Here is a 19,348-nt window from a genome sequence, read left to right as displayed (position 1 = left end):
AGTTGATGAGATACTGTAACATATCTCTTTGAGTGGTTGGTTCATACCTCCAAAAGGAGGGGGGGGTGTGGAGATCTCTAGTGCTGAATAGAAGTATTCACACAGAAAATTAATGCAGAATAGCCACTGCACATGTAGCAGCCATTCCATGCTAATTTTTGTATGACTTCCCAGTGCAGACAAGGCTCTAGTTACTTCAGATGAATTGTCATGGGATCCCTGTATGGAGAAGCTCTTGCTGTATGGAGCTGAGAGGAAATACTGGAAAGCTGCCTTCTTTTTCTTTTTTTCATTTTCCCTCCTTCTTTAAAGACTCACTGGCTGAGATCACTCAGGGGGGGCCTAAACTGCTTAATATTCTGCTAGCTATTTCCTTAGAAACTGATTTAGCTGTGTAATCATTAACTGCCTCCTTGGACTGCATCCTTTTTACTAGAAGTATAGTTTAGTTACCTTAACCTGATATTGGGCAGGGAAGCTTTCCAGATCTGCCAATTTCTTTTCACCCTCTTTTCACACCCCTCTCACTTCTGCTGTGTTTTATTGCTTACTACTAAGCAATTGTGTCCCTGCCCTGTTCTTCAACTGCTTCAGTCTCCCATTGATCCACTTCACTTGTGAAATCAAGAGTTCTATTTGTTGCCTACTTTGTTTAAATTTGTGTTGCATATTGCTCTTTAAAGTGAAATCCTTGTAATATTTAGAAGCAAATCTTAAATCCTTGGACAAGCTAAGTATTGAAAACCTCTCAGGCCCATTTTTACAGTCTTTTTCTTTAAGTTTCATGGTGGTATTTTGGGTCTTCAGACTGCAGGGAGTTATGATTTCCTTTCCTTGGTTCTTTTATTGCAGTAGGAAAAAAAGTTAATTTCAAATAGGTCTGATGTCAGCTGGTTTGGGGGAGCTACAGTCAAGCAGTTAAATTATGTCCTTAGTACTGGTTTCCAATGTGAAATATAAAATAATTTCAATGTGTACTATCTCATTACAGGCAATTAGAAGAAATTAGAATTTACTCTGATGCAACTTTTTATACTGTAAGCATTCACCCTGCATTCTCCTTTCTCCTCCAGGCAAAAAACCAGTACTAATTCTTGTCACAATAGGGATGAGAAGCTGCAGTCTCCACCGAGTGGTCCTTCTTCTCTTTGTGGTGGGAGCCAGTCCAGCATTTCTGACCTCTGCATTTCCCCTTCATGTAAGGATGGTCTGTGGATGCTGTTCTTAATTGCTGATGTCTTCCTTGACTGGGGCAGGTGTTGGGGGCCTGGATTGTGTGTTGTAGACTGGGGATTTTTTAAGTGCAGTGTGGAAATGGCCCTCTGTTTATAGAGCCCGTGTCAGTCTGCAGGACCTTGGGGCACATGGCTGACTTTGGCTTGAGCTGAAGGAATGGCCACAGAAGGTAACATGTGGTCAGCAGACACCAATGGTCTCACTTGCCTTGCTCCATCTTGCTTCCTGTGGAAGTGCCAAGGATCAAGCCCAGGGCTTCCGATGTGTGAAGGATACTCTGCAATGTCCCCTGTCCAGGGAAGGAGCTGCAGCCAGAGACAGTGCACTTCCCAACAGGCAAAGCCCCTTGCTTGATCAAATATACCCTTGTTTGGATCTAAATGAATCACTGTCTGCTGGCACCTGCAGGCTCTGTTGGCTGTATCTCTGTGGTAGAGCTGAAAGCAGCTGCAGTTATCTGCTGAGATTTGCAACTGCATTCAGACCATCCAGGGCTGTGGAGGATGGGCAGCCCGGTGCTGTGTGGCTGCATTGTGGGTGATGCTGCTAAAGATTCTGCCCTTGCAGCTTCAGCTGAAATTAATGCAAACTCAGCTGGGCCCGAGAGTTCGGAAACATGTGATGGAATTTGAAAGGTTATAGCCTTCTGAAATACTTGATTGCTGAACTTCTGATATCCACGAGATCATGGAACTTTGGATGTGGGAGTTTGAATCTTCCTGCAGGGATTCATTAACATTTCCAATTACGGTTCTAAGGCAAAATGTTCAGCAGTCTTAGATAAAGGATCTTGCAGCATATCCGGGACAGAATTATTAATAAGTTCAGGCAAAGTGTGCCTTTTCTTTTCTGAAAAATATGCTTTGAAGCAGTAAAGGAATAGCATACTTTTTACTTTCTCTTCTACTTTTTTGAATTTCCTAAAGGAAATGAAAAGGATTCTGAGAAAAGTAACCGAGGTCTTGCAGACAGGAATTTGCTTGCGTAATGCCCAGAACTGATAAATGTAACATTCTGAAGGAGGGAAGCCGTGGGATAGGAGCAGGAGAAGCTCCTGTCCAGGAGTTCTTGCTGTTGTGGAGCAATGAGAGCTGCTGTTCTCAGCCTCGCCTGTGCACTCTAACACCTTGAGTACAGCTCAGGGGGTTTGGCTGGCCAAGGGCAACAACTCACACCAGCAAAGGTTGCAAACCAAGAAAAAGTATACTGACTTGGCAGTTTTCCTGTAGAGAGGGAAAAAGAACGGATTTTTACATAGCCATGCTTTGTAAAGGAAATCGAGCCAAGCACGTTTCAAAGGTGTTCCTATTTGGTGTTTTCAAGTGTAATTGGATGCAATTTCTAAGGCGTTATGCAGCCATCCAAAGCCCAAGTGAACCAGATTTTTATATCTTTCCAGTGAGATGCATAAACGCACTTCTGTCACTTTTGCTATGCTGCTGATGCTCTGATAGTTTGCTTTGTAGAGATTTGTGAAGAGGTTTAAACAGGCAGCCTGAGTCCATCAGCAAAGTAAATGTTGTTAATTTTTGATGAATATTGATTTAAAGCCTTCGTGCTGAAGAAATTTCTGCCAGCTTAAATGTTTCATTTTATCAGAACTTTGCTTGTAGCCTCTGTTTAAAACAGTCTTTTAACTGCTTTCAGTCAAAATTATGTAGCAGGTGGCTACTAATAAGACTACTAGATTATATTCTTTTCCTGTAGAAAAATCTTTGAGATCAGAATATACAGCATATTGCAAGTTCATATGCATTATACATGAAAAAGGACAAATAATTTTTGTGTGTGAAGGAGGAAATTCTTCCTAGCATTAATCCGGTCTATAAAATAACACTGAGCTACTTGAAAGATGGCCTGAGGTTTGTTTCAGGCTTTTTCAAGTAGCTAGTGGCATATGTACTTGTCTTTCTTATCTTTTGGGATTTAGAAATGAGGTATAGGAGAAGAGAAGAGAAAAGAGAGACTGCCCTGCTGGACCCCCTGGTTGTTATGTCAGTGACAGGACTTTTATTCTGCAGGATGATAATTGATCTGGGTCTTTGAACATCTCTTTTCCAAAAGGCAGTGGGGATTGTAATATTTAAATTGAAAAGGCTTTAATTTAAGGCAGTGGAAAATAAGCCCTTTCTCTTCTATTGCCTTCTAAGATACAGCAGGGAACAGAAATGTGTAAAAATAATGGTACTGCTTCTAGAGACTCTCATGATGCTCTGCCAAACATCTCTGCTGTGCAATAAATATGCTATTTAATGACTTCTGATTTTGATCTGATGGTCATTCTGCAGTATCAGATCTAAAAGGTTACAAGAACCTGCTTATTTCAGAATATGTGTTTTCCAGTATCCCATGAGTACTTTGGGACTCAGTTTCATGGAGCCAAGTTGTGAAACGAACAGTAAGAGACAAAGAGTGGAAAAAAGAGAATAAAAGCTTCATGTGAGCAATTAGCCTCGTCAAGGTCATATCTATCTCAAGGAGGCTAAGTTTAGCCTCTAGAAAACTTGATCTTCTTTTGTTTTCTAAAAATGAGCATCATTCTTAATGTCTTCCTGGAAGTATTTGGTTGTTCTTAAATTGGTCTGACTTTGTCTGGGTCCATCCTCTTCCCCTTTATCACTTTGGTTAAGAATCAATAATTCTTGCACTCTTATTTTTTGTCTCCTGTGAGCAGAAAACTTGTAGACCAGAGATGAACCTGGTCATCTTACTACGCTTATTATGCTGAATGCCAGACAGAACATGTGCTGGGCAGCGAAATGCCTGTCTGAGAGTGACCTGATCTGCATTCTTAACAGCATGAGAGAGCAAACAAGGACAGCAGCCTGTCCTGAGCATGGCAGGAATGGAGCTAGGGATTTTCCCTAAACTTTCATTGAACTTGCACATCTCAGTAGCCTTGTGATTCTAAGCAAACTGAGTGTCCTTCACTTCCCTGTTAGTGTAAGGCAGAAAGTGAGTCTGACAGAAGTGTAAACCACTGCTTTTTGTGTGCAGTGGCCCTGTTACTGTGGATATGTACAGACAGCTGCAAGGGCTTGTGTTCCTGTGGCTTTAATGAGATATTGGACATAGCTCATGTGCATTTACTGGACGTCTACATGCTCCTATCCCACTACAAGTGCAAAGTGTAGTCAGTTTTATTTTCCAACTGCAAGGGGCTGGAATTATCACAACTTGCAGTTGTTCTGTGCAGGTGATGAGCCATAATACACTCTGCCACATGAACTCAGTAGCCTGGCAAAACCTCATGTTTTCCTTCATACAGCAGGAACTGTGACTTGATTGTATTTCTAATAAAACTGTAAAGAGACAGCTCACTGAACCGTGTTTCTTTTTTAAACAGCAGTTGAAATGAAGCCATCTGAAGTATTCTCATCAGGCCATAGAATGGACCAACACATCCCAGCTGGTGATACTTTGTCTTCTCGATCTGCTGACTTCACTGAGGACAAAGTAAATGGTCAATCACACAGGTAAGATCTATCCAGAGGATACCTAAAATTGTGAGAGGAGTCTGACAGGATTTACCAGCTAATTCCATGCTGCTGTAAAGACAATCTGTGAAGTCATTTGATGTATGATGTAGTCTGGCCTGAGACAGCTGTAGTGGTGCTTGCCAAACAAAATACCCTTTGCTGTGCCAGAGGCAGCTGTTCAATTTCTAAGCATCTGGTTCAGAATGGGAGACGTCTCAAGCAAGGCATTATTAATGAACTTCACATGCATGCTCAATGCAGCCTTCTGAAAATAAAACTTCCTGATTGCTTCCTTAGATGACTCAACACTAGCCCATGAAAAATAATTTATTAGTAAAGAAATAGGTAGGAGTGTGGGAACAGGACAGGAATTAACGTGCAGAAGGAAGAAAAATGAAGCATTTAAGTGGGTTAAGAGTGTTTAAACATGCTGAGTTGCTAGCACTGCTAACCAGAGTCCCTTGTTTATCCACTAGATAGGTGTAGCAAAGGAGGCAAAGTTATGAGATCACCCAGCAATGGGTTTCAACTCTTCCTTGAAATTATTCCTGTAAAATGAAAGGTCTTGCTCTCCTTCCTGCTCATAGCTTGAGCCCACTGTGAAGCCTTTGTCATGTGTACAACTGTGATGTTATATCTTGGATGAGAACTAGGAATTCATTAGCAATTGGACCAAAGTCTACCAAAGTTTTCAGGGCCTGCATGTGTCCTTCAGACATTAACAGCTTTTTCCTATAGCTAATTAGATTGGGCCAAGTTTTAAACAGTTAGTGTAGACAAATTTTAAAAGCAAATACGTTCCAGAACTAAAACACAGAATGGGTGGAGATGTGTTAAAGAAAAGGTTTTACCAGCTCTCTATGCACCTGATTTTTCAGAAGTGCTTGGTTATTTGTGTCAATTACAGCTCTAGCACTTCTGGAAGATTCTAAGCCTAGAACTTTGTTTCCTTCAGGCCTACACATGCCAGTGTGTGGTTTTGGGGTTTTTTGGGGGGTTGGTGTGGCTTTGGTTGTCTGGTTGGGTTTTTTCTCCAGTTGTGCTGTTTCCATGGTGAGATCTGAGAAATTATACATTGCCAACAAATTATCACTGGTTTCAGCTGAAGTGCTTAGTAGTCATACCTCTGGCCCAGCATTACTGGTTTATTTCTGTTGTCTGTTGTAAGTAGCTAAGCACATAATAGAAATACAAATAGACCATAAAAATTTATGGCCAAATTGTTTGCTTTGTGGTGGAGAGAGGGATATTATTTTTCAGGCTTTCCTTCCAAGAAGCAAGTCAAATTGGCAGCACCTTGTCCCCCACCTTAGTGAGATGCTTTGATTCTCTACATAACCTATTATTATAAAGGTGTGTTCCCAGTAATTTTTAATATTTGTTCACAAATGTATGTCTGAATCTCAGGATGGATTTTATAGAAGTGAAGGCACAGGTGCAGTATCCTGCAGAGGAAGATCATATCTTTTCATCATGTGTTTCCTCAGCGTGCATGTAATAATTTGGATTTCCAAATGCAGCCTCGAGTTACGGATATAGGAATGCAGCCATTCACAGTCAAAGAGAGCATAGGGTTTTCTGTGTCAAGGGTCTTTTGTTAATATGTTGGTGTTGCAATAGCTAGACCTGCCTTTTCATTCTTTCACTCTTGGATGCAGACTATAATTTGTTTGCAAAACAAACGAATAAATCACTGCTTTGCTCATAGTTTTGTCCACTGTAAGAAATGTCTCCTTCCTGGAGGCAAAAACTATTAGGCAAATACCAAGACCTTCCTGGAAGAGGTATGTATGAGAAAAAGAGGGCTGAGTTGGGCTGTGGAAGTGGTCACTTCTCTTTCCCCTCTTTATTAGTAGTATAAATTGGGAATTTAACTGCACAGAGATGAGTGAAATGATGCAAAATCAATCTGAGAGCAGAATGAGACCCTAGTGGTGACATTTCTGCTGCAGTTGTTTTATTTCCACAGGAACAAACAATTGTTCCAGCTGATGCAGGTCAGACTGGCAGCTGGTCTTGCCTTGATATTCCCTGTTGCATTTTGGTCATGTGAGAATATAGCTCTGTTGTGCTTTTTAGCCAATCGAGGATGAATTTGTAACAGACTTCAGTCTACAATTGTGACTGACTGAAAAAGCAGGCTTTTTTGTGTTGTGACTATGTCCAGTATCGTCATGATAAAAAAGAGTTTAAACTCTGCAGGACATTCTTATGTCTCTATTAGCCTTGCTTTTCTGATAATCTGGTAAAAATGGCCAAAAGTCCAAGTGTATTCTTGGAGAAAATGGTCTAATTCATCATTATATGTTCAAGTCCTCTCATCTCCTGGTTGATTACCTGAATTCCAGTCTGTGGTGCACTTTTTTATAGACAGTTATTTCAGTTTTTCCAAGTTAACAGTTTTCTTTCTTCTCAATTGTGTGAGTTTGTTGTGGGTTTGGGTATTTTTGTTTGGTTGTTTTTTTGTTTTGTTTTTTCTTTGAGCACACCTTGTCATCAATGACTCCTTTACCAAATGCTGAAGAACATTTCTCACACTAGAGTTTGCTTCTTCTTTCTTCAACTCATCAACTTTTAAAGGATAACAAATAGGAGTTTTAGGGGTTATCCTGAGGATTAGTTATTTTCTGTTGATCTTAACCTATTTATTGATGCAGTAAAAGATGAAGTGGTTCTGTGATACTTGGACACATGGGGAGCAAGATCTGCTCCGCATCCTCTCAGAAAAACAACAGAATTTTTTCAACTTTATGGTTTTTGCTACCAGCCTATTTCATATAATCCTTTCCTGAAGAGTTTGCACAGATGTGAACCATTTTGGGTGACCACTGTGTATCTCTTTCCTTGGTAAAGTGATGTGACTCTGGTTGCATTGCTTTGCTCTGTCACCAGTCTGGCTGCTGAGGTTACTGCCCTGAAACTGTGGAGATGGCTGAATGGCTATAAGAACACTTTTTTAGTGTATGGGAATACAGATCCAAGGTTTTGTTATCTATTGTTGAAGAAGGAAGAAAAAACCTCTCAATTGTGGCTCAAAAACTGCCTTGAGGCTGGTGAATCTTTCTTTTTAATCTGCCTGAGAAACACATAAGATTATGAAGAGCACTAGTGAATTGAAAACCCAATTCACTTGAACTAACTCACTTTACCAAAGTGAGTAAAATGACAAAAAAAGCAGTAACAATGAGACTACTTTATGGAAACAAAGATGTTTAAATATCTCTGTGGTCCACGCCTTGAGGTTTTATCTAGCCAGTCTTATTTTTTGGTGTTGTTTTACCAGTATGTTTCTGCTGCCATCTGCCACCTCTTCCTTTGAAGCTGAGACAAGTGTTAAGGCTTGTAATATTCCAGGTAGAGGGCTGCAGAGATGGTTCTTAGCAGAGCAGTTAGCATGTCTCTGCCCTTAATAGTTAGCATATACATATGCAAAATACAGACAATAATGCTATTTAAAATACAAAAGGAACACTTGCTCAAATCTCCCTGCAAGGTGAAGCAGGGCTATCGAAGGGCTAATCACACTGACTCAGCAGCATTCCCAGGGAAGGAGGGGAGATTAAATATCTTGAAAATCCTCCTAATCACCCATTCTGATGGTCACAAAGGGTTCTTTTGATGGAGCTAATAACACGGACTTTCCATTTTAATCGCTGATTTTTAGAGGGCACCTATTTTTTCGATGTCCTGCCTTTGGCTCTTTTATTTCCCTTTTTAAATATGATGACGTTTTCACGTAGCTGTTACTTTAGTTTAACCTTTTCTTCTTTTAAGAGAAAATCGACTCACTAGTGCAAACATTAGTATAGATTCAGAATTATTTTAGAGACTTGCTATTTCTTGGTAGCATCCATTTTTGTACCTGGGAAAAACTATATTTATGCTGGGGGCAAGGAAGGACAGTGTAGCCTCACACAGTTATTGACTAAATTTTAAAGAATGGTGTTTTCGCAGCACATGCAGGCTGTGAAATAGCAGCACCTGGTTTATGTTCTCAGTGTGAAAAAGGAACCTGTGTGTTTAGGGAATTTATTTTATAGATGCCATCACAGCTTTTTGCTCTTTCGACAAAGCCTTCAGGGAGTTCTACAAATCTTATCTCAGACAGGAGCCAGGGAGGCTGCCCATGTCTGCCAAGATTGACCTATACCTGGAAGAAATTATGGTGTCAGTGCCCTAGAAGGATGTATTCCTGTGCTGTAGCATATGTCTGTAATTTTTGCACCCCAGAATGAGTCACTGTATGTGATAAACACAACGGAAAACAAGCTAAAGATCAATTACTGGTTTGCAGGGAATTTAACTGAACCTGTTCAGTTCTGTTGCACAGAGAGTGAGGTTTGAGTAGGATCACAGGTCACTAGAGCCAGGTTAGAGGCTGTGCAGTGAGTACACGTCCCAGGCAGTACCTGTGGTGCCTTGTTCCTTTCCACTTGCAGTCTCTCCCTGAGTTTGGAGCACTGGCTGTGCTGTCACAGCACGTACTGCAGGTCTCACTTGGTTGCAGACTTACTATGCATACATATTTCTCCATGCATTGCTAACCCTTTCCCTCTCCTCCTACAGTGAGTTTGCCTCAGCCTTCACCAGCAAACCTAAGATCCCTCGTACTCCTGACGGGCAGAGCACCAGCCCTAGAAAGGGAAAGGTCCCAGCCATTGCCCCCCAGTTCTCTCAGTCTGAACCCCAACAAACAAGCCATCCAAGCTCCTCAGGATCATCCACAAGGAGCAGACAGAGTAAGTGGAAACAGTCATCGTTCTGTTTGTCATTCCTTGGGGTGGGAAAGGAAGGAGCATTGTAGAAAGTCTTCAGGAATGAAGTCGTAGGCTACAAATGTGCCAGGAGTATATGACATTGTGCTTGTCATCTGCAGGATGTACAACCATGTAGTTATATCCTGCTGAACATTGCTCCTATTTCCAGGCTGTCATGTGAGCAGTTAAAAGACATGCTTTTTCCTGTCTCTGGGTGGAGAAAAGCGGCCCAAATTCTCAGAAGTTTTTGGGGAAGCTTATGAGTCTCAGATTAGACTTTCTCTAGATGTCATCAGAGTTTTTCCTTTTCTTTAGACACTTGCTCATCCCACTGTGTAACTTGAAGTCGGATCCCTGTGTGTGTCTACACTGCAGCTGAATGTAGAGCAGATGTCAGGCAGCTCAGGAGATGGCTCAGGGCAGCCTGGTAAGCAGAGAGCCAAGCATGGTGTGCTGCTTGTAGCAGTTTCCTTTCTCCTGGAGACTGGTACTCAAGAACCCTATGGCCGTGCTGTGGCCTGCAAAACCTTATAAGAAGTACTTCATCTGCAGGGCGGGTGGGGTTCAGAAGAGAGGATGACTTTGACTTGAGGATGGAGGAAAAGGATGGACACTTGTTTTAAGCCAGGCAACACAAGCTCAATATAGTGGAAAAATTGATCTTGGATGCTCACACATCAGTAAACGTGTGGTGTGTCAGCTGTGGAGGTTTTTTGGGGTGGAGAGGGAAGAAAGGTGCATTCTTTAGTAATGAATAAACTTTTTCCCAGGAATGTGGATAGGAAAAGCTGGATTAAAATACAACTCTGTGTCCATCATCAGTGAAAATGGCAGGAGCAAATGCATCCTAACAAGTTTAGTGATGATTATTTGATCACAATGTAACATCAGCTCTATTCTTTAGCTGTAACTGTTACCTTGAAACATTTGACAAAAACATAGTAAGTCTTAATACCTTCCCAAGAAACTTGAAATATGTGTATATCATTAGCTACTCATTACAGATGCAAAAAGTGAAATGGAGAGAATTTAAATACCCCAGTAAATCAGTAACAGAGCTGGAAAGAGCATTCCGAGCCTTCTGTGTTGCTCACTCATTGTTCCCCACAGTTGCATGTGTAGGGAAGTGGTGTGGTTTCATTGGTGAGGCACTGGAAGTGAATGTTCTTGGTGGTGAAGGGAGGTTTTGACCTGGGGGCTCCTTGCTTCAGCACTCCTGTGCCGAGGTAATACAGCTCTTTCATCTTTACCTTTGCTGTGTGTGCCCCGAGTTTTACCTCTGACATCAGCACGCTCTGTTTCCTGTACCAGCAGCACTGTTCTGCCCTGACTGGATGTGGTGTTAACACCCAAGAGTCTGTCCCTGGTTCCTGTTTCGATTCATTTCCAAAAGCACTGGCCCATTGAAAAGAAGCCCTAGTGAAGAAAGGAAAAGCATAATGTGTGTGTGTGTGTGTGTACACAAAAAATCTTCTGCATGTTCTAGTTTCTCCAGGGCAGCTTTGCATTCCTGGCAGGGAGTGTCCTAGGAAAGATGTGACATACCAGTGTGTCTTTCAGGAGGCTCTGGAGCAAGATCCTTTTCCAGTGGCATAATGTTAAATGTCTTTCATTTTTAAATTGCTTTAAAGTAGATCACGTGGGGTTCTCCGTGGATATGTGATCTGTTAGTCCAGATACCTGAGCTCTTCTAACTTTTATTGTTTTATTTGTTCTACACTTTGCCTCTTCTCTTTGCTGTGTCTGTGCATCCTAAAGCTGAATGTATAACAGGCATCCCAACTTGCTCTGTGTCCATTTACAGTTTCTCCCAGTTTTTCTCTTGGGGTTCCAGGTTATCATTTTCTATCTGTCCACATGTGCCACGAGACAGTGTCAGCAATTGAATGTTAAACTCTTCCTGCTAAAAATAGCAAAGAAATTATTTTGCAAACAAGTCATCTTCCACTTACTCTGTGTACATGTATCCAGCCTTGTTGTCTGCTCTCACAGAGCACCTCTTAGTTCTTGTCAATCCTGCAGGGCCTCTCACACAGGTATTTACAGGTGGGAAGAGTTACATGAAGGTTGTAGGGACCAGATTTTTAAAAGACTAAAAAGGGCTTTAGGCACCTACACTGAAACTTGAGGTTCTCAAAGGTAATTCTCAGCTGTTACTTAAAGAAGCAGTCTGAACTGCTCCTTTAATTTCCTAGCTGACTCATCTGTAGGTCAAAAATGGTATCAGATGCACAGATACCAGCAATCAGTGGATTCCAGCAGTTGCTGCCTCCCATTTGCCTGCTGCATAGGTATATAGGTTTTTACATATCAAGAGACTCTGTTCCAGTGGAAGACTAATTTTTGAGTTTCTTGATATTTCTGGAGAAATGCAAGTTTTTATAGCTGATGGACATGATGAGAAAAAGCTGACTTTCTGATTTTGCTTGATGCATTCACTTACTTTAGAGGCACATTTTTAGCTTGATTTTAGTATTTATTATAGGTGTGTTTTCTGGAAACAAGTTGATTTTATGTAAACCTACCTGAACTAGCTGGACTGCTCCTCGGAGCATGGAGTGTGTGGAATGCCTGAGGAATGCAGAGAGAGCCCAGGTACTTAGTGCAGCTACAGGCCTGGGGCCAGATTCCTGCCCGAGATGCAGCCCCTGCTGTTAAGCTGAACTCTAGAGCAGAACCAAGCCCCTCCAAATAAAACCAGCAATGCTGGGATCTTCTGTGACTCCCACTTCCAAGCTGGCACAGGGATGACACTGGCAGCATGGCTGGAACATAGGGTTCTGTAGGGAGCATAGGCACCTCCAAATTTAGACCTTTTCAACTGGGCTCCCTGTGGACATGGTTGCATGGTTTAATCCACTCTGATCCTTATTCTCTATCTGTTCCAGGCAACTCTGCATGGGCGTGCTGAAGCTGTTTGCAGTGTACCAAGTTCTGTCTAAGGCACACTGGAGCTAGGGCAGTACAAAAATCTCTACCAGAAGAATGGGGAATGTTTTTTGTCAGGAGTGCAACTGGACCCTGGTGACTCCCTTTCAGTTCTTTCAATATCCCCTGAAAAGGGATTGCCACAAATACATTCTGCATTTTTAAGTTGCAGCATCAGGAGTTAAAGTGCCTTTCTGCATGTTTTTTGTGATGTTTGTGTCCCTGTACAAGTTGAACAAGTGTTGCCCTCAGGCAGCTTCTATCTTGTAATAAATCCTGCCTTCAGCTGACAGACCCTTTCTTGCTGTTTTTCTGCAGGCAGCCAGTCCTACAGGAAGTGAGAACAGTTCCTTTCCTCGAGAATCACCTGTCACATTGTTGAAGGACAGAGCCAGCTTCCTGTAATGAGCTTTACTGGTGACCTACAGAGGAGAGTGGGGTTGTTGACATCGCAGGCCTTGCACAGGGATTCGGGATTATCTGATGGGATGCGTCTGTGGTCTCTAAAGCTGGCTAAGACAAGGGCCTTGTTATTACAATTCAAGGTCTCAGCAGCAGCCCAGGACTGGCATGGGAGATGGATATTCTCTGACAGTTTACTCTAAAGTGACATTGCCACCTTGACAAGAAACTCTTGCTCTCTGCCTTCTGTGCCAGAGTAAATGGCCTTTGGAGACAGAATGTAGGCTCAGCCCAGGAGTCTTACCAAGCAACTGTCTTTTTTACATATTGCTTGCTGAAGCAGCCTGCCAATTGCTTTTTTAAATTTTGCCTTTATGACTGGGTTGGAGGTATCTGTGTTGAAAGGATCTGCACGAGGAGGGACAGTGTCTGCCACATGTGCAGAGCCTTCCTGCCCGGAGCAGTGGGGGCGAGATCTGTCTGGCCTCCAGATCCTGGAGAGGAGGTATTTTATCAATTTCTGGTTGACCTGTAGCAGATGAAAAACACTGTTACAGTGCCCAAGGCAGTATCCAGGCTCACCTCTGAGGTCTTTACCTGCAGCAATTACTCCTATTCCTTCTTTCTGCATTTTTTTCTTAATTCTACTGTTAAACATTTGTGGAATGAAAAATCTATTTTTTTTCCACTGGAGTGAAGAGCTTTGCTTCTTTTTCATAGAAGAAACCATGAGAATGTGAACAGATCAGAAGCAGCTTTCTCTTTACGTGTAATTGTGTTCCATCTTCTTTGGTCTTTGTTGCTTTTTTTATGATCTTCAGGGCAATGGCTGTTTATGTCTTTATGGAATTTGTGCTGGTCTTTGGTGCATATGAAGTGCGGGCTAGGCAAGAGAGATCAGGAATACTTCCACTAAATAAAAAACAGCAGTTAGTTCTGCGAGTGAATTACAAAGCTAGTGCTGTTTGTTGTTCTTTCTCTCAACAGTAACAGTGACCAGGAAACACTAAAGCCTTCACTGGGGGCTGGCTTTTCAGTAACACCCCCTCATGTGACAGTTGTTAGGACACATAAATGCAGTTTACACTGGAACTTGGCTGCTGCTGAGGCAGAGATGCACAAAAAAGCAGACAGTGTATTGGCATAGGCTTCAGAAACAAATGCTTTAATGAGTACGAAAAGGGGGAAGGTAAGGCTTTGCTTTTGGAGTTTCACCTTGAGAAACAAACAAGTGGAACACAGCCTGAAAGGTAAAGCAACTCCTATAGTGACATTGCCTTCCCCTAAAGTAGAGTTGTAAAGCCATTTCCATAGAGCCAGAAGAAAGCTTTGTGCTTGTGACAAGACCTTGAATTGGGCCTCTTGCTATGTGGTGGCAACTGAAGAGCCCAAGGCCACTGATGTCGTTGCTTCAGACCCACTGAGATCAGTGATGCTGTGTCAGATGTTTGCAGAAAGGGCTCCCGCACACAAGTTCAGGAAACCCTTTTGGATAGACTTTGAATTGGAATGGGGGTGTTTTGCAGGAGAAGACCTCCTGTCGCTTAAAATCCAGTCAATTAATACGGAAGTTACAATTTACTGCTCAGTAACACCGACCTAACACCAAGCAGGCAGAGCACAGGTGCTGCTTTAACTCCCAAACTACACAGGACATGAAGTGACTACAGACACTTGATAGCCCCTGTCACACAGATCCCCATGCCAGACAAAGAAGTCACAGAAAATCTCTGACTTGTGCTTAGATTCATCTGCCCTCTCTCAGAGCTGATAAACACAACTAATGGGAGAATGTCCTCTGGTTCACCAAAGGGCAGTACTGGAAAACAGCCATAAAAGCTCACCAAGAGGCTTTCCAGGGTAGGCAGAATTTCCTCTGAAATTCTGGTTTTTTTCCAGCATGTAACATCAACGGCCAAGTTGTTAACACTGAAGTGCTAAGCAGTTCATTTGCATACATGGATATCAGAGAATGCTCCAGCAGCTGAGTTTTATTTATCTTACAGCAGTGCTGAGTTTCGTGTTGGATCATGCTATGTTCATGCTAGATCTGATTCTGTAAGGTGGAGAGCAGCTTTTGAAAAGTGTTGAGTGCAGACTAATTTTTTGGGGGGTGTGGGGGGGAGAAACAACAACCCCAAAACCTCACTGATTTTATGAGTTGAGGTAAAAACTTGTTCACCCCTTGCCAGACACCCAAAGGTGGTTGGTAGGTGTGGCTACAGCTGCTCCAGCAGATCAAGATTCATGAAAACCAAAATGCATCTCGCCGAGTTGGACTGAAAGGAACAAACTGAAGTGTGTGTGCTTGTGTGTTTCTTACTCAGGCCTGTTGCAATGCAGAACTCTATATTTTCCCATGTTCAACTCTTAGCTGTGTGAGTATGGAGTTTGAAATCCAAGACTATTTTTATATTAATGCATGAGAATCTTAATTTTCCAAATACCTGAGAGAAACTATGAATGTGCTTAGGCTGAGGCAGTAACATGTCCTCCTTTCCTCTGTGTTACTCACAAAAAAGCCCCTGTGATGCCAGTCAGAAGATTTGAAGCTAATGAAAAATGTCTGTTCTGCCTTTGTTCATAGAACTCTGCTGTTCGGGGTGGAAGGGTCCCTGAATGGAGGTCAGTAGCACACACATAGCAAATTTGGCACCTTGCTCTGAAAAGTTGTTGGGTATCTTTTGTATGTGCCATGAAGAGGCAGCTGCTAGATTCAGCAGCCCCCTGGGGAATTCATAAAAGGAGCAGTGGAAATTGCTGCCCCGGTGGGGAGGGGTGTGATTGCACTTAGAGTGGCTGTAATTTCTTTCACAGAAAGCAGATACAATTATTGCAAATGACACACGGATCTGCAAGGAAAGTTTTTCTGGGACCAAAGTCCTAAGTGGTGCTACCATAACTTCTGTATCTTCAGTGTAATTTTGTTTATGCACAGTGTTATTTGAGACTAACTGCATAAGTCTATTGAAGTTTGCATAGAGGGTTCATTCTGTACAAGTGATCTAAAATTATCTGTCAGTGACTAGATAAAAATGCTCCTGAAGAGTTTTTCTTCTTTCTCTTTTTGGTATATTTGTTTGGAGGGTCATGCAACTTCTTTGTGTGCGTTTCTTTACATTTCACTCTGGTTTATTGTTGACAAATTCTGTCCGCAGCAGTTTTTATCTCCATCTAAGTGGAAAACAGCTCCCTTCAGTTCAACCTGGCCTGCCTCTGCAGAGGTAACGTTGTTTACTCAGAAGTGTTGCAAAGCAGGCATGAACCACTCATTGTTTGTGGTCTCTCATGAGGAGAGCCCAGGCATGTGGGATGCCGCCAGCGACACTGGGTTGGTGTCAAAAGTATTATTTGTTGTACAATTTAGGTGTGTAAGGGAAGACAAGCAAGGAAGTCCTCTGGAGGGAAAATACTGCTGTGATGGGGAGGGACAATACTGCTGTGATGGGGAGGGACAGTGGTTGCTTGGTTTGGCTTTGAGTTGTTTCCTTTAAACAAAGTTTCATTAATCTTTATCAATGATGGTGGAGATAGCACTTCAGAGATAAAGAGCTCTGCATGGTGTTCATGTATGTCTTGGCACAGTGGTAGCAGAAAAGCAAACCTGCTGCCTTCCTTGCAGGTGTTTAAGTACATCCAGACTTACTCTTTAGCTGGGGGCTTGAATTTATCTTTGAGACAGAACTTCTTGGCAGTTTGGACCATCCTCACACTTGCTTTCAGTCTGATTGAATATTGGAACAAGCCCTTTCCCAAGAGAGGAGATGTGGGAGAGTTGGGGGGTGCTCCTTGCTTGAATCTAAGGAAGCCATGTGTGAGCCCTGCCAGTCACCCTGGACATCTCCTGTGCTGTGTGGCCCCCTGAGCTCAGGAGGTGTGTGGGCATGGCAAGCAGAGAGGATTTATGTAATTATAGCCTTGCAAACCTCCACTGATCCTGTGGGAACCCAGTACCAAAATACCTCTCTGACTGAGCCATGTGGACTTCTCTGGGCTGTGCTGCACTTTCCCACCCTATTCATAGAAACTTGTGAAAGGAGGGAGACTCTTGAGAGTTCATTGACAGGTGAGAAATAGCAACGTGTTTCAAGACAAACAAAAAAAACAGACTAAGACCAGACTGTTCTGGCCAAGCTATGGGAATCTGTTGCTAATGGACTTTAAAAAGAAATCAGCTTCTGGGTGCAGAACATAGAACATTGTCCTACTATGTTGTCAGACCAGTAATTCTGTAGCCTGACATCTTGTCAGGAGTTGGGATCTGGTATTTCAAAGCAAGTTTTTCTTCCCAACTCCAGGCTGCTTTCTACCCTGCAGTGACATTGTATTCAGTTACAGGATCATGATCCAAATTTCCACTTTTTGAGGACCTGGTGCTTTCTGAACAACAGGCTCAGTGGCACACCCTAGGACATCTAATAACTTTCTGGAACATGTCCTCCTTTTAGTACAAGTTCTCTCAGCAGTCCTTGGCATATGGTCCAAGTTTCCAAGAAACTAGGGCAGTAATTGATTGCAGTGAAAGTGAGAATGCTTCACATAAGCAGTAAGAAATCCAGGTGACAACTTTAGTGTTTTGTTCTTATCATCTTCAAATATGGGAAATGCTATTCTGATATAATTTTAAGTCAACAGATTTGGGGAGTATTAGTTATTTTTTTCACTCTGCATGTGAGTGACCTAGCACTGCATTTAATTTCAAAAATGGTTTTCAGTATGCCTTGCTGGTTTTCATCTTAAAAGACTTTTAAAGTGTTACTTTATTTGTTTTTCTTTTAATAATGCTGAGAGCTAATTCTTCTGAGTAAGCAAATAAACAGGACAAATAAAAAGTAGTGGAAACCTGAAACAATAAGGTTTATTCTGTAGATGTTTAAGGTGCCTTTTACATTAGGCTGTAACCGACAGCTACAAATACTGAGGCCATTTGAAAATCAGACCACCTGCAGAGGGATTTTAGGAGTTTGAGGACTCCTCCCTTTACTGATGTCAAGGGAAAGTTCTGGCCTTTGTAGATCCAGATTTAGTTCTCCTCCTCTGAAGAGTGAAAAAGTTGAGCTGGAGTGAGGATGGGATGAAAGTGCTGGAAATAGCAGCTGTGTGCCAAGTGATAGAGTTCCTCCTTCGGGCTGCCGTGTGCCGGTCTGACCGTCCGAGCCCTTGCCTGGATCCGGCTGACTGCTGGCAGAGGTTGAATCCTTCCTGAGAACAAATCACTTTATTGTTCGTGTCTGCTCATGCACTGCCTTTTGGGAGCGTGGTTCATGTTGTTGCAAGAAGCAGAACCATTAGCACCAAATGAATTCTTTGTCAAGCAGTACAGTCTCCCTGAAATTTTTACCCTTTCCTCCAGCAGCTTTCCCCCAGGATCAAATTTGCAGTATTGTAGGGGACTGGCTCCTGTTAAGCAGATGACTTTTTTTTTTGTTAATTCTGCAGATCGTGGCCTACCACGATTTTCCATGAAACTGGCTCCTTTCTATTTCTCCTCTTCCAAGTGAGCAGCTGGGAAATGAAATGTGGCAGCTCTGGGACTTGAGGAAAACAGTTGTGTTTCGATTAAGCCCCTTCCACCCTCAAGGACTGTGGAAACTGGGCTGTTTGAAACAGCCAAAATTTCCACCCTGACTAACTGTACCAAAAGCTCTGTGCCAGGGAGCTCCTAGTCATGACCCACCAGCTCAGGCGATGATCCCCTGGCAGAGCACAAGGCAGTTCTCAAGGGTCCTGTCATTCCATGCTACAGCAGCCATTGCTGTCCTGTTCCTGCCCAGATCCAGGGATTGGGTCTGTCCAGAGCAGCTGCATTAGTGTAACCACATTGCAGCTGGGGGCAAATCATGGGTTGTGAGCCATCAAAACTGGTCCCCTGGCTCATAGTCAGCCTCAGTGCTTGTGTGACACAAGGCCCTGAGCAGCTTGGCCCACAATTAAGGCTTTTAGCCCCTAACACAGTACACAGTAACAGCAAGAAGAATTTGGCTTGCTTCTCCCAAAATTTAAAAATTGGGCCAGTTGAGTCCTTAGTCATGCATGCCTGGAGCTGACCTGACATTTAGTGTCATCATCTTGCTCAAACTCAGGACGTGGCCATTGCAGAGAGAAATAACTGACTTTTGGTTTGCTTTCCACATAGATTAAAAACTTTGAGTGGCTGAATGGCTCTTTCCTGTGCTGTATTTTAAAACCTCAGTGTGTTTTGGGCAGGGGCAAGGAGAGACCATGGTAAGGCTGTTTCCTCTCTAACCCTTGTTATCCTCATGGCTCTGAGGTGGTGAGGATGCAGGTTTTCACAAAGCTGTGCTGAGCATCGCAGAAAGGTGGGTCTGAGCCACTGTGAGCTTCCACAAATCTCAAACCTTGTTGGGGCTCCCAAGGTTCTCTGAAACCACATTTACAGCAACTAAAGCAGGGTTAGCAATTGTGTCACTGCCCAAGTCACCCAGAAATGGCAGCAGTGAGAACCAATTTCATCTCAAGTTATTTGGCTCCTGGGTCATGTCCATGAACAGGGCAGAGACCAAGGCTTTTTAACCAAAACCAATC

The 19,348-nt window shown here is 42.7% G+C and overlaps 1 protein-coding gene across 7 annotated transcripts in view; it reads left to right on the top strand.

Moving 5' to 3' along the window:
- Positions 1-13,756, top strand: part of ARMC9 (armadillo repeat containing 9) — a 59,734-nt gene extending 45,978 nt beyond the window's left edge. For 4 of the 7 annotated variants that reach the window (XR_005602653.1, XR_005602651.1, XR_005602652.1 and 1 more), the window contains 5 exons: positions 1,074-1,198; positions 4,583-4,712; positions 9,282-9,454; positions 9,788-9,899; positions 12,719-13,756. Coding sequence is in view for 3 of the 7 variants with exons in the window: in XM_039556982.1 (XP_039412916.1) it covers positions 1,074-1,198; positions 4,583-4,712; positions 9,282-9,454; positions 12,719-12,741 (451 nt within the window). In the remaining 4 variants the exon portion in view is untranslated. The remainder of the gene's footprint in view (positions 1-1,073; positions 1,199-4,582; positions 4,713-9,281; positions 9,455-9,787; positions 9,900-12,718) is intronic. The other 3 variants (XM_039556982.1, XM_039556981.1, XM_039556980.1) reach the window with 1 other exon arrangement.
- Positions 13,757-19,348: the final 5,592 nt, after the last annotated feature.

Source organism: Corvus cornix, chromosome 9 (assembly GCF_000738735.6).
Source record: "Corvus cornix cornix isolate S_Up_H32 chromosome 9, ASM73873v5, whole genome shotgun sequence".
NCBI classification, from domain to species: domain Eukaryota; kingdom Metazoa; phylum Chordata; class Aves; order Passeriformes; family Corvidae; genus Corvus; species Corvus cornix.
The sequence above is the reverse complement of the archived record's forward strand: the minus strand, read 5'-3'. Positions and strand labels throughout refer to the sequence as shown.